Source organism: Pestalotiopsis fici, assembly GCF_000516985.1.
Source record: "Pestalotiopsis fici W106-1 unplaced genomic scaffold PFICI_Scf_11, whole genome shotgun sequence".
NCBI classification, from domain to species: Eukaryota; Fungi; Ascomycota; class Sordariomycetes; order Amphisphaeriales; family Sporocadaceae; genus Pestalotiopsis; species Pestalotiopsis fici.
Window position 1 is genome coordinate 190,774 of NW_006917101.1, and position 15,753 is coordinate 206,526.

At 38.5% G+C, this 15,753-nt stretch overlaps 3 protein-coding genes across 3 annotated transcripts; 1 reads left to right on the forward strand and 2 right to left on the reverse strand.

The window, feature by feature from the left end:
• Positions 1-529: 529 nt before the first annotated feature.
• Positions 530-2,443, reverse strand: PFICI_13073 (uncharacterized protein; the record flags this gene model as incomplete). Its single annotated transcript, XM_007841654.1, has 7 exons — positions 530-537; positions 576-809; positions 902-1,286; positions 1,351-1,374; positions 1,443-1,947; positions 2,029-2,161; positions 2,305-2,443. 7 exons carry the CDS (start codon positions 2,441-2,443, stop codon positions 530-532), a joined length of 1,428 nt encoding a protein of 475 aa, XP_007839845.1.
• Positions 2,444-3,102: 659 nt separating this feature from the next.
• PFICI_13074 (uncharacterized protein) lies at positions 3,103-5,398 on the forward strand (the record flags this gene model as incomplete). The annotated part of the gene is made up of 10 exons (XM_007841655.1): positions 3,103-3,186; positions 3,245-3,444; positions 3,514-3,650; positions 3,717-4,171; positions 4,248-4,449; positions 4,513-4,587; positions 4,646-4,729; positions 4,796-4,907; positions 4,977-5,088; positions 5,147-5,398. 10 exons carry the CDS (start codon positions 3,103-3,105, stop codon positions 5,396-5,398), a joined length of 1,713 nt encoding a protein of 570 aa, XP_007839846.1.
• A 446-nt stretch (positions 5,399-5,844) lies between these two features.
• On the reverse strand, positions 5,845-7,338 carry PFICI_13075 (uncharacterized protein; the record flags this gene model as incomplete). Its single annotated transcript, XM_007841656.1, has 2 exons — positions 5,845-7,054; positions 7,118-7,338. The coding sequence occupies 2 exons, from the start codon at positions 7,336-7,338 to the stop codon at positions 5,845-5,847; spliced, it is 1,431 nt and encodes a 476-aa protein (XP_007839847.1).
• Positions 7,339-15,753: the final 8,415 nt, after the last annotated feature.

The window sequence follows — 15,753 nt, forward strand, 5'->3', positions numbered from 1 at the left end:
GAGAGAGAGAGAGGGAAAAGAAGGACTTGAGCCACGTTACATCAAAATGAGTCATCAGTCATCATGCTAGCAAAAATGTGTATTCATTGCAGCCCGGTATGTTGCTTCACGTCTTATGCCTACACTGTATGTGTGCTCTCTGTGCCATAGCTATGGAGCTTTCAAATTCTCTATTTGCTACTATCTGGTGAAAGCATTAACTACAGCCTTGCGACTCCTCCATCAATCTCAATGGGCCTCTTATGACTAAAAGTATGTCCCCTCATAGCGTGATAACACTCCCTGGATCAAGCGCCCGAAACAACTGTCGAATGTTGACGTGCTGGGCTTATACTTGGCATAATACCGAAACAGAATGCCTAGTTCGGCCAACAAGACGAAATCACATGCAACCCTCAGCCCAGGCAATCATTTGATGCCAGCGTGGAGCATATTATTACCAAGTGCGTGGTGTCAGCACACAAGTTGACTCCTGCAGCGGGTATAGAGATCCACTAACGCTCTCCATGCCTTTGGGGATCGAAATGGGTCAGCAGCCTGCTAGCAGGTCATAATTTTGTGGTTGGCAGACTTACAGCGGTCGGCATCCGCTACGCCAGGATATATGCCAGTGATTCGGGTACCGTCCAAGCCAATGATTTCGCAAGTATACCTTGGCTTCTCCACGGCGCAACCAAGCTCGAGGTCCTCGGCTTCAGGGCTCAGCTTGGAGTACATTTGTAGGCTGGAAGCGTCGAACTCGAAATTTCGGATCAAGTGCGACATGAGGAGCTCGAGTTCAACCATTGCAAAGTGACGACCGGGACAAGCTGTAATATCGGCAATCGACGGGTGTCAGTCTCTCGACTATATAGTCCTCTTCGCCTGGGGAAAGGGAGGGGCAAGGAGCAAGAGAACACACCCGAAACACCTCCGCCAAAGAAGAGTTCCTCGCGATACAAGGACTCATTCTTGAGAAACCGATCTCCTACAAAGCAGTCTGCGTTGTCACCCCACACGGAAGAATCAAAGGACGAGGCCCGACTCATGATCCTGATCAGCACGCCCTTGGGGAAGACGGTGTCGCAGCCCTCAATCTTGGTGGGCTGCGTCGTGGTGCGCCCGGCAAAGACGGCCGTGGATAGGCGCAAGGTCTCGTGGATGGCCGAGTACAAGTGAGGCGCCGCGCGGCGGAAGTCAACGCCGACGAGAGAGTCGGCCGGCAGTGCATCCACTTCGGCCTTGATGGCTTTCCACAGCTTGGGTGACTGCAGCAGGTGGAGGAAACCCCAGCCTGGTTGTTCTCCCTAGCAGCGAATTCTCTTGTCAGAATGCCACAGGAACACTAAACTCCACTACACTCTCTCTTACCGTGTTGCCCTGAAAACCGAACAGCTGTTCTCCGAGTTAGATATCTTTGAAAGCCACACAGCAACAGCTTGGGGACGGTGACTGCTACTTACCACCATATTGACCCATCGGTTGGCGTGAACAATGTCAACCTTTTTATCCAAGACAATCTTCATAATGTTCCTCCAGGTTTCAGAACAGGTGTCGACCCCGCCTTCCTTCTGCCACTTTATCAGGGCATTCGTGACCTTGTCTCTCGCCTCGGCGCCGCGCCGCGCCTTGGGGACGATGCGGTTCCACCACTCGGTAGGGAGAAGAGGCAGCGACGGGGTCGTGTTCAAGTAGCGCAAGTAGATGGAAAAGTTCTGGAGAGCCACGCGAGTCTCTCGAATGGGGAGATTGGGGCCGTAGATGGCCTTTTGGTTCCCGGCATATGCAAGGCGGTAAAATGTTGTATGGAACGGAATTCGCCGGCCCTGGCCCAAGCTTGCTTTCAGGCTGTTGATGTCTTGCAGAATCACCTTCTCAAAGGACTCGGAGACGGGACCGAGGTTCTTTGCCGAAAGTTCTCGATGGATCTGCTTGGCTGCTTCTCTAAGGGTGTCCTTGTATGCGAGCCTACCCGAGTGAGTCAGTCTCTATTATTCTTCGTCTTCTGAGCATTCATTTTGTTTCCTTGTTTTTTTAACTTATACCTACGGTGGAACACCCCAGACCTTGTAATGGAGACGGCGTGCCAGAGCAAAAGCATCCAGATTCGGGGCTCGTGCAAAGAGCTTGCGCATCGGCTCGTGGTCCAGCAAATAGTACGTCGTCTCACTCGACCATGGAACTGGGAGTCGCATATACAAGGTGCGTGCTTTCATGGATGAGCAATGCTTGTAGAACTCGCTGTGCTGATTAACTGGGAAGAGAACTGATGGTCAGCGAAAATGTATATTGCGCATGTTTGTGTGTCAAGTTCTGAGCACGTACAGAAAACGCGATAGTCCTTCAAAGCCTTGAATCCGAGGACGACTTTGAACACAGCTGTGCTCAACAGAACTGTCATTAAAGCTATACCAATGTGTAGTAGGATCTCGGGCTTCGCCATGATGGTGTCGAGCAAAGCCATCTTGTTGGTGTTTGCTTATTCTTCCTCTGCTTTTTTTTCTCCCTTGTCGTTGCAGTGCACGTCGATCAATTTCCTGCTGATACACAAGCGAGAGATGGGAATAGAGTAAGATAGAGAGAAAGAGGAACGAAGCACTTGATTGAAATCTAGACATTCATTCGTCTTGGATGGGTTCCTTCAACATATGACATTTTACCCTACCCATAGACACATTGGTTGGTATCGCACAAGCCAATCATATCTGTCATCCACCCACCACTCCGCCTTCTCTTTTGCCGGCACATGCCTAGCCAGTAAGTAGCCAGGGACTCGCGATAGTAGGTAGCGTCTCACAAGGGACCGGCTTCTTACACGGGCGGGTCTCTTCTGGTTTATAAAGCCGGTTGGCTGATATTGACTAACAAGAAGCCGAACCGTGTCTAATTGGTCGAGGTTGCAGATAGCGCCTATAGAAATCAGCTAAAGATAGGTAGGCCAAGATACAACAGCCTCGTTATCTCGCTCGACCTTTTTTTGGATCGACGAGAGTTTGCCTACATACTAGACAACTGCGATACATAAACTCAAGACCTTGATGGAGCCCCCAATCTATGTAGTGCTGCCATCCTATACAAGATCAGGACGGGATTCTCCTACAGCTCCTGCAACCACGGCACAACATGGAGAAATTCAAGGCGGTGCTAGACACAATCGCGGTCAAGGATGAAGATGGCAATACCGTATCGGCCTGGTATAATGAGGATGTAAGTTCAATACAGTCACGCATCCCCGGTGGAACACATGTTGAACACAAACTGCCAGATTCGACCGATTCCTCCACATCGGCGCACGTGGAATGGGTGGACCTACTTCAGCTACCAAAGTGGAGTTGGAATCATCATCGTGACTTGGTCTACCGGATCCAGTCTCCTTGGGCTTGGGCTGAACGCCTGGCAGCCAATCATATGTGTGGTTCTCGGGTACGCATGCGTTGGCATCTTGACTATGCTGGGTTCTGAGATGTGAGTCCAACTTCCAATGGTGGGGCAGCTCGGGACGACGCCGTACTTACCAAACACAAATCGATCAAGTGGTGGCAAATGGCATGTTGGGTTTCCAGTAGCGAGTAGATTCGTTTGGGGCATGAGGGGGGCCTTCTTCCCGACGCTCAATCGAGTTGTATTGAATTGTGTCTGGTGGGCAACAGAGTCCTGGCTTGGAATGATGTGTAAGCTGTTCTTTTCATTCCACAATTACTATGAAGTCAAAAATGCTAATGGAACATGAATCAAAGGCGTCCGAGCGACTATCGGCTCCATCTGGCCTTCCTTTTACTCGATTCCCAACACGTTTCCTGACTCGGTCCCAATGACATTGGGCGAATTTGTTGCTTGGCTCATTTTCGTTGTCTTGTGCGTTGCCGGCGTCTTGGTTCGACCCGAAAGATTCCACTGGCCATCCATCATCACTGCTGCTGTCAATCTCGTCACGGCACTGGCTCTTGTTGGATGGTTTTCCCACCGAGCCGCCGGACCGGGGGCTCTGTTCAAGGACACAACAGCGTTGCTCTCGGTGGAACCGGCTACTGGGAGCGAGCTCGGATGGGCCTTCATGCACGGTCTGACCACCGTTATTGCAAGTCAGTCCACGGGTATTCTCGGCTTCGCCGATTGGGGCCGTTACTCAAAAACTCCCGGGGCGCAACGCTGGCCGCAGGGTCTGGGAATGGCCCTCTCCGATACCCTCTCGGTACGTAGATATACATATTATTCTCAAAACTGCGTGATCATTCACCGAAAGCTAATATACTTGGGTGATAAAACAGGGTATCATGGGCATCATCTGTTCATCTTGCTGTGCCACAATTTACCCAGATGCTGGGCTTGTGTGGAACCAAGCATTGCTTCTAACTCAAATCCAAATGCACGAAGCACCTGCTGCACGAGCGGCTGTCTTTTTCGCATCGGTTCCCATTTTGATGTCACAGGTCCTAATTACAGTCTCGGGCAGCAGTATTGCTGGAGGAGGTAAGAGCCAATGATAAAAAACCGCCATCTCGTTTGTTCTAGCAACTGATCCGCGCGTCACAGTCGACATGTCAGGCTTATTGCCAAAGTTTATCGACATCCGCCGTGGAGGGTACATTGTCCTCGTGATTGGAATAGGTAAATCTACAAACGCATTACCTTTCGCACGTACCGGTCTCTTTAACATCTTTTATAGCACTGCAACCGTGGACCCTGTCAAATACCAATAGCAAATTCCTGGCCGTCATGGGTTCCTACGCGATTTTCTTGGCACCTTTGAGTGAGTCAAAGCCCTGGCCCCTGTTTTGATATTTGTTCAGTCTCCTTTCTGACCGCTTGATGCTAGCTGGCATACTCCATTGCGAGTATTACTTGGTCCGGCGGCGGAAAATCTCTCTGCGAGACCTCTACACCCCTAGCCCAGATTCCTCATATTGGTATTACCACGGACTCAGCATGTAAGTGAAATTAACCATTTCTTTCTCCTTCAATAAGAGAAAGAAAAAAGCTGATAGAGAACAAAAAAGCCGAGCACTCATCAGCTTTTGCCTTGGCTTTTTCTTCTTCCTCCCTGGGTATATACACAACATCACACCGAGTATTTCGGTTAGCGTCGCCTGGTCCAGACTGTTTTACCTTGTGAGTACCACATGCTGGATATCCTGTTCATGAAATCACGAATTCTAACTTGTAAAAGTGTTACCCCGTCGGCTATTTTGGATCTGGACTGATTCACTATGTCGTATCCTACTTCTTCCCCCCCAAGGAGCTAGGCAAAGTAGACGATTTCGACTACTATGGAACTTTTACGCCAACAGAGACAGGCCCCTCTGGTCTGATCCTTGGGGTTTCCTCCAACAGCCAGGAAGACATTGGAACGAAACCAAGGGAGACTGGACAAGGAGAGGACAAAGACATAGCTCTCCCAAGCCACGACAAGAAAGTTTAATGTATCCCAATTTGAAGTTATGTACTCTGAAAAAGAAAAAGAAAAAACACGCTAAACACAATCAGCACCGAGGTTCCATCTTGCGAGGCACTAGATGGGCTTCGTATCGGGCTCGAATACGGTGAAATGCGAGTCCTAGGCATTTGGAACGACACATTCGACGGGGTGAATTGATAATAACAATCGGCCTTGCCAAATTACAACTAATATTATTAGTCTTTACGTTTTTATCTAGTAAATAAACAGTTTTAACAAATAAATCAGCCGATGCGACGTGCGCGTGATCTCCTGGACGAGGTACGGACGGACGGCGGTGTTGGTTCGGGGCGCAGGTACTGGTGTTGTCTCTGCATAAATTCTACCAAACGATATAATGCTACACACGTGGAATATGAAACCAACGATTAGACTAATAGACATAATTTTACCTAGTGTTTTCTTTTACTCTAAAACATTCCTTCAGTAGTAAAGTCGTTTCCGAATATACCACTCCACGGAGCCATCTGCAGGCCTGTGGAGAAGGGGTCATCCCTTCGACTCTGCATGCCCAGCACGGTATCGATCCAATCCGAGCTCATGTCCGCCGTGGGACGTATTATCCCATTACCACTTAGCGAAGGAAAATTGATGGATCCATCAACGTCAATGCAGACATCGGTGCTTCCTAGGTCAGTCATTGAGTTGGAAACGAAGAAGGAGGGTTGTTGTTGCTGGTGTTGGTGTTGTTGTTGTTGCGGCGGCGGCTGCTGCCCTGGCTGCGTGGGCGCGTCGTTGATACAAGACGAGTCTTGTGCTTGGTAGCGGTCAATGTGCCTCCGCAGGAACATTGCATGGAGGTGATGTGTATGCCTTTCATCTTCGGATGATTTTTCCAGGAGGCTCAAAGTCTCCTTGATCAGATCGAGAACGACAGCCTCGTCGAAAATGTGCTTGAACTCCGGCCCAATGAGTTTAAGCAGGAAGCAGGCAGCGTATGTGACAGCAATAACACAAATGTCGGGTGCCACCTTGAAGACCCGATTTGGGTTCAGCTCTTTTGTGGCGACCTGGAGTGTCCGAGTGGCGCATTCGTAGCATCGAGTTACAAAAGATATTTGATCTACCCGGTTGAAACCATCCACAGTGCAATGATGCAGACCAAAAGAGAGCGGTACAAGATTATAAAACGATCTGGAAAGGTTAAGAATGGAAAGGTACGTCTCCAACGGCTCCTCGTTGGCTTGCTCGGCGTCAAAATCTCTCAGGTTCTTTGCCCATATCTGTGCCCATTCGTCCAGCCGCCACTGCAAGTCCTTGACGACGACCTGATAATTGAGACCTGTAGAAACACCTGTAAATGTGTCGTTGCAGGAATATATGACGTCGAAGCATCGGTAGAGAAGTCTAAGCAGCTGCGCGTGGGCGGAGATAAAGACATCGGACAATGTGCACTCGGACCTGCGCCACCACTTATCGACATCGCGTATCGCATATGTCTCTGGAGCCTGTGGCGGTTTGCCAGTCAAGGCACTCATTGATCGATCCAGTATGAAGACGCAAAACCATGTACGCTCTCTTGAGAGGACTTCCTCAACGTACATTCTCTTGATATGTGGCTCTGTGTTGTCGGGATAGCGAAGTGCTATTTTTCTATGTAGTCCAATCTCGACTCCTAGGCTGCACAAGAACTTAACTTGGCACGTCGAATAGGGATTTCTGGTAAAGGTTTGTGCCGCTTACCGAATAGCGATGCCAGCATACAAGTAGGCATTATCAGTCTCGTAGGAAACTGATGGTTGCGACCAAGTTGCCAGTATGACAAAGCCCTGAACGGTCGCCGTCGATTTGGACGACAGCATTGCCTCTAGCCCCGCCTCTCGCGCATGCCGAAGGAGAACATTGTAAAGAATACCATTATTGTAGAAGCGCGCTGCCACAGCGCAGACTGTGTATAGCCTCATCAGCAATGAAATCTTGACCGAAAAGTAGACAGGCAGGCATACTTGACATGAATAGAAAAGGTGATCGTGAACTACAACCTTGAGGCGTTGTCAATTCTGCGCTCAGCAGTCCTAGCTGGGGATTCAATCGTTGAAAGAAGCTAAGAACTGTGAGATGGTGCATGATAAACAGCAGCAGGGGAGATGATATACATTTCGAACAAGTGCTCAGCCTGGGAGAACGGGTCAGCGAATGGCCCAACAAGGCAGGCAACATGATAAAAGTGAGAATGAGGAACTAGTAGTACCTGGGCGGACGTGATGATTTGGTCAGCTAAAATGATTGGACGAGCCTTTGGAGCCGTGCTGGGTAGGAGCTCTGTATTTTCCGTGGTTGGTTAGCTGCACGACGACGACAAAGACTTGCCAGGAGATGCTGAAGTTACGTTGACGGATATCGCCCTGGAAATATGCCGTGTTGGCCACTCCCAAGGTCTGATTAGGATTCCACCGTCCGCTTGACGGATTGGCCGGGTTGTTGACAGTCTCGCTTTGGGGGTCGACGTTGGAGTCCATTTGTCGGCTCGCTCTACATACGATACTGCAGTGAGCTTCTATTCATCCTTATCCTACCTGGCAGCCTGTTGTCTTGCTGTGGATGGGAACGTTGGCATATCGCATAGACGTACTCTGCTAGGACACCCAGTGGGAAGAGGGCATTGTCAACCTTGAAATGACAGTCACTGTGCACGTCCATGATGTCTTTGGACGTGGTGCTGCCATCGTTTCCTATAGATTCGTTGCTGATGCTGATGTCCCCCGGCGAGTAACCCGAGGGCGAGGGTGCCGCCGTGCGAGCAGCAGCAGTAGTAGTAACCGATGGTCTATCACTATGCTGCTGCACCGCCTCATCATGGTAATCTGCAGCATCAGCTCTTCTTTTCCTTCTTTCGGCCCGCGACCATTTACCACGGTTAGACTCGACCCAGATACACTATAAAATACACGAATCTCAGCCAATTGCTCCGCAGTGTGCAGAATATTAGTATGTAGTAGGTAACGCAGGGTTGGATCGGACTACTCACAATCCTGTTCTTCTTGACGCATTCGTCACAATCATGTGATCCAACAATTGACACGACACAGCGTGCCTTGCCCTGCCAGTGGGATGAATGAGCGATACAAACAACAACGAGGCAAGTATGGGGAAGCTGAATCTCTCTATCTCACTTTGCGGCACTGTCATGCCGCCTCGTTAGCAAAGACTTGGCTTCGGGAATGGGATTGGTGCTACTTCATTCAAAGGCTAGGTACTCACATGTGTGCAAGCTACAGCTGTGCGCTTTGACAATGAAGATTTGTTGGGCGGCATCGGTCTGGACAAGTACGGCAATATCTTGGTATCTCAACGGCAAAGAGGCAGCACGGATTTGGTAGAAGGATGATTGATTTGCACCCTTATCTCCCCATACGTACTGACCCAGGTACGACGGAGCGTCCCAGTAAAGAACGACTGTATATCCTAGGGGGGCCCAGGTAACCGTGGCCCATTATAAACGCATTAGCGCCATCCTTATCATGGTGCTGGAACATTGAACCTCACCTTGCCCGCTTTCAGATTGATCGGGTTGGCGGGTGGACATTCAGTAGTATAGTAATAAGAGCTACGGACAATGTTTAGTGCGCCTATGACGAGGTTTAGCCAGTTGGGATACCAGAAGCGAATCAAGGCGCCTATTGTTGATCAAGGTGGTGCTTTCCTATTGGAGTTTAAACTGGTCTGATATTGGTGTCAATTGTGTGATATATTGATCTATATTCTGCGCCTCTTAGTTTTAATAAGGTATACGCTTATTTGGGTGGCCCCGGCTAATCCCCGGGAGGTCCCGTATATTTATTTAAATACTATAGTATTAATCCGTATACTTAAGCATATGCTAATATATAGGAATTATAATTTACTATTTAATATACCCTTTTAAATTTACGATTTATCGTAAATTTAGCTATATTTAAATTAAAATTGCTAATTAATAAAATATAGCTTTTTTTAGGGCTATTTATTTTAATTATAATAAGTAATTTTAAATCCTATTTATTATAGAAAATTTTGCTATTTTCCTATTAGCAAGCTTTTTATTAATTTATTTGCTATTATTTTATTTAAAAGTTTATAAATAATTTTAATTTTTCCGTTTTAGGCTTTTTATTATAGCTAATAATTATAAATATTTATATAATGGAGTTTTATTTTTAATAACGCGATTTCGGCGTTAATTAAATTAATAATTTATTTATTATTATATTTAATAATAATAATATTATTATCTAATTATATCGATAATTCTTTTAATAATCGATTAACGAATAATATTTTTTAGCAGTTTATATTAGCGTAAATAACTTAATTTTTATAATAAAAGTGGTAATTATATTTTATTTATTTAATCGCTAATTAATTAATTTTCTAAATAGCTTTATAGCGAATATTTAGGTATTTTTGCGATTAATATTATTATCGGCAAATAATATATTATTAATAATTATTAAATTAAAAAATCCTCCGATTTTAAATAAGAGTTTTTTAGTATTAATTAAATAAATTAAAGCTCGATTAATAGTTTTTTAATATGCTTAGCTTAAATTATTAAGGAATTAAGCTAGTTTAGCTATTACGAATATAATATTTAGCTTTATAAATATAGCCGTAAATAGCAGTAATCCGATTTTTTTTTAATATTTTTATATTTTATATAAAAGCGCTATAATTAATCGAGGTATAAGTTTTTCGTAGCCTATTAATATTATATAGATTTTTTATTTATTTATAAGTTTAGCGATTTTTTTAAAATAAGCCTTTTAGGATAGCTAAATTATTTTAAATATATAATTTTTAATTATTTTTATCTTAAAAAACTATTATATTAGCTCGCTATTATTAATTTTATATTTTTTTATAAAATGTTATATTAAATAATTAATAGCTTTTTTATTTTTATTTTTATATGCGATAATTACGTTATTAACGTAAAAAAAAATTAATATCTTTTTATTAATAAATACGTAAGGCTTATATAATATTTAGGTATAGCCGATTTCGGCTAAAATTTTTATAAATTTTTTTTGCTATAATAGCGGTAATATTTATAATTTATAAAATGCTTTATTTAATAATAATATAATATTTTTTTTCGATATTTATCCGGTATTTTTATAAATATATTTTAATTAATAAAAGCGTATATAAACGCGTTTATTACGTTATATTATATTAATTTAAAATCGAATTTTGCTATAATTGCGATTAGGGTGCGAAATAATTTTTTAATTAATATAGCCGCGTAAGTTTCCTAATTTTAAAACTTCGCTTATTAATTACTATAAACGATAAATTTTATTTTATATTTTTAAAATTTTTTATATTTATTAAATTTATATATATATATTTATATATAATTAAGGATTTATTTGCTTTTTATTTATAAATCCTTTTTATTAATTTCGGTTTAAAATCGTATATTTTTATAATTTTATAAATAATTAGCTTTTATTTAAAAAAAATAATTTATTAAATAAATAATAATATAATTTATAATATTATTTAAAGGAAGCTAGAATTTCCGTTTTATAAATTTTTACCTTTTAACGAAAAAAGCGTTTTAGCTTTATTTTATTATCCTAATTATTATTTTATTTTATTTTAGGAATAGCTTTATAATTAGCTAGGAAAGCTGTTTATTATAAGATTATTTTAGGTCCTTTTTTTAATAGCGCCGTATTTTTAATTATAATCGCTTTTATGCTATATATTAATAAGGCTAATAAAAATATTTATAATAAAGTTTAAAAAGTAAATTTCGCGGTAATAAAAGGGTATTATTTATTTTTTTATTTAGCGCTGCTTTTTTATTTTTTTAGTTATTATTTTTTTTAATTATTTTAATTATCGCTTAATAGGATATTTTTTGCGGCGGTTTTTTTATTTTTTAATTTTTATAAAATTTTATTTTTAAATATTATATAATTAGTTATAAAATCGGCGATAAGCTAGGTATTAGCATTTAAAAGCTTATTTTTAAATATATTTTATTTTCCGTCGTATAATTTTTTTTCGTTTATAATTATATTTCTCGTATTAATTAATTTATTCCGATTAAAAATTTAAATTTTATAAATATTAAATAATTTATATTTAATTAAATATCCTATTTATATTTTAGGTGCTAATCGCTATAAATAGCCGAATTTTTATTATATTATTGGCGTTATTACGTACGCTTTATATCCGAATATTTTAAAATAAATTTAATTAGGTTTATAGCTCGGATTTAGGATTTTTTTTGCTTTTATAATTATTTTATAAAATTTTATATATAATATACGCTATCGGGAATTATAATTTAGCGTACAATTATATAAATATACCGCGGTTTTACCGATTTTAAGCTAAAGTTAATAAAAGAATTTTGCGCCGGTACGCATTATATATTTTTTTTAATTATATTTTTTAAGCGTTTAATAGCTTTATTTTAGGCTTATATATATAATATTAAAGGCTCGAATTTAATATATTTATTTTTAAGGTATTTTCTAATTATTTATTTAATTTTAGTAATTTTATTATTATATTCGATAATTTTAATTTTAATATTATATTAGGTTTTTATTATATTTAAAAATAATCGGAAAACGTTAATTAATATAATAATAATTTTTTCCGTAAAATAATAATTTTATATATATCCCGTTTGCCGATAAATAATTAGTATTTAAAATATATAATTTTCGATTTTTTTAATATAATTATAAAAATTTATAGCTAATTATTCGCTATAATTTTCGTTAATTAGCCGTAGCGCTTGCCGTAATTAACGCTTAATTTTTGCAAATGCGCAGGCTTTATATTTTATTATAATTAATCCTTTAATTTTTACCTTTTAAAATAAATAAATAAAATATTCGAAAGCTATCGGGCCTAAGTATTTTATTTTATAATGCTATCGTATAGCTTTTTTAGTTAATAATAGCCTTTTTATTTATATTATATATTTCTTCCGGTAAATAGCAAATAACGCTAAAGGTAATTTGTAAAATCTATATTTAAGGACGTATTATCCGTATTAATTTTAAAGTATGCTAATTAAAGATTTATTTTTTTTGCGTAATATTATAAGGTCGTTTTTATTATTTTAATAATATTTTTATTTTTATAATTAACGGAGTAATATTAATATAATTAGTAATTTAAAATAATAAGTTATATTATTTAATAATAATATTTTAAATCCGAGTTATATAATTATTATACCGTACCCGTAAATAAATAATTTCCGGTCGCTTAATTAAATAAAATCGTAATTAAAAGTTTATTTATAATTAATAAACCTTATTTTTATATTTATAATTAAAATCGTTATCGCTAAATTTAAAATAATTAAATAGCGTAAAAAATAGTTTTTTATAAATACTATAAAATTATTTTATACGTTTATTATTAATTATTTATTTTATTAATCCGTATTAATCGAAAGCGATTTTTTTTAATTATTTATAATATGCTAATTCGGCTAATTTTAATTTTTTTTATATTGCGAACCTGCTTTTATAAATTAAAGTTTTTTTTAAAAGCTTTATTTATTTATATTTATATTTTATCTTTAAGGATAAAACCTAAATAGGCTTTTTTTAAAAATATATAAAAATATAAATTAAAAGCGTAAAAAAAATAGTAAATAAGGCATTTAATATCCTTTTACCTTTTATTATAAATAATTTGTTTATTTTTTTTACGTAAACTAGCCGCATTTAATCGGGGAGGCATTTAATTTTTAACAGGATAAATATTTTTATTTTATCCGTTTTAAGGCTATTTATTAGCTTTATTAGCGTAAATTATAAAAGCGCTTTTCTTAATTTTTGGCTTAATCGGCTATTAAATATTTAAGCTTTTATAAAAATCGTTATTTATTACCCGATATTCTAAATTTTTATTTAAAATGCTTTATTTTTTATAAATTTAATAAAAAGCGGTTTATTATAGCATAATTAAAATAATAGTATTTAAAAAATTTATAGCTTAAGCCGAATTATCTTATATTTTAATTATTTGCTTTATTTAGGCTTTCGCTATAATTATTTTTTATTTATTAATTTAATTTATAGCTTTTTTTAATATTTTCGAAGGCTTAAAAATTTCGAAATATTATTTTTTTGTTTTTTTTTTGTTATTTAAAGCTAATTTATTATAGCGAGCCCTAAAATTCTCGTATTATTTATATAAAAGCTCGTTAATTAAGCAATATATAAAAAAAAAATTTAAAAAAATCGTAATAATTATTTATTTTATAATTTTTTTAATCGCCGTATATTATTTAATATATATAGCCTTTTTTATTTTATAATAATTATAATCGAGGTTAAACGATTTTTAATTTTTTTCGGTAAAATCCGTTATCGTTTATTCCTTATTTTTTTATTTTAAATACTCGGATTATCGCTTTTATTTATAGTTTCGAAAATCGCTATCGCGGTTTTTATATATTTAATTTTTTTAATATCCGGTTTAATTAGGGTTTTAATTAAAGTCGTTTTATTTTTAAAGTAATTAATTAATCCGGCAATTTATGCCTAAATTTAAAACGTATATTTTTAATTATTTTAGTCGGAAATTATTTTTAATAATGCCGTTAGGCCGATTCCGGCTTTTTTTATAATTATTATTTTCGTAGCTTCGGCGGAGATATTAAAACTTTTAATTATTAATTAAAATAATGTTTTCTTATTAAAATTTAAATTAATCTAATATTAGTATTAATTATATAATATATTAATTTATATTTTATGCCTTTTAATTTTAATAAAGTATACGCTTATTTAGGTGGCCCCGGCTAATCCCCGGGAGGTTCCGTATATTTATCTGGACACTATAGTGTTAATCCGTGTGCTTAAGCATACGCCAGTGTATGGGAACTATAGTCCACCATCTGATAATATATTTAATCTTTTTAATATCCGGTTTAATTAAGGTTTTAATTAAAGTTGTTTTATTTTTAAAATAATTAATTAATCCGGCAATTTATACCTAAATCTAAAACGCATATTCCTAATTATTTTAATCGGAAATTATCTTTAACGATACCGTTAGGCCGATTCCGGCTTCCTTCGTAATTATTATTTTTATAGCTTCGGCGGAGGCATTAAAACTTTTAATTATTAATTAAAATAATGCTTTCCTATTAAAATTTAAACTAATCTAATATTAATATTAATTATATAATATATTAATTTATATTTTGCGCCTTTTAATTTTAATAAAATATACGCTTATTTAAATGGCCCCGGCTAATCCCCGGAAGGTCCCGTATATCTATCTAAACACCATAGTTGTCAGATGGTGGACTATGGTTCCCATACACTGGCGTGTGCTTGAGCACACGGATCAACACCATAGTGTCCAGATAGATGTACGGGACCTCCCGGGGATTAGCCGGGGCCACCCAAATAAGCGTACACCTCATCAAAACTAAGAGGCGCAGAACATAGATCAATACATCACACAATTGACACCAATATCAGACCAGTTTAAACTCCAATAGGAAAGCACCACCTTGATCAACAATTAAGAGTCTCATTCGCTCGCAAGGGCCACCCGTGCATTAACCAGTAGGTTAGCGACCCACGCACTTCCGCGATAACCTAGTAGCACAACTGGTAGTGCACCAAATAAGGGGAGGTTCTGGGTTCGATCCCCAGCTACGTTATCCAGCTAAAAAAAAACGTAACGGAGCTAAGAGCCTATTAGAATACTGGATATCCAGCTCGCCCGTAAAGAACTACGTCCCAGCTGAGGGGGTGTGTCAGATAATACCTGTTATATTCCCAGACCGTGGGGACATGTCTCTTTTGGTTCTATGGTACAATGGTATTATTCAACAATAGTGTTAATCCGTATGCTTAAGCACACGCCAGTATATAGGAACCATAATTGTCAGATGGTGGACTATGGTTCCCATACACTGGCGTGTGCTTGAGCACACGGATCAACACCATAGTGTCCAGATAGATGTACGGGACCTCCCGGGGATTAGCCGGGGCCACCCAAATAAGCGTACACCTCATCAAAACTAAGAGGCGCGGAACATAAATCAATATATCACACAATTGACACCAATATCAGACCAGTTTAAACTCCAATAGGAAAGCACCACCTTGATCAACAATAATCCACCATCTGACACCTATATACCGCCGTGCTGGCACCCAATTAGGTACGCGCGCATCTTGCCCAGACTGTGTTTCCTTTAGTTTTAGAATCAAAGGCAAAAGAAAAGAAAAATAAAGGAAAAAAAAACCCTTTGATTTGTTTAGCTCGGCCAGGCGTGCATTAGAGACATTTGTTGCTTTCACGACCGCTTCCATTGCTGCTCTGAACAATAG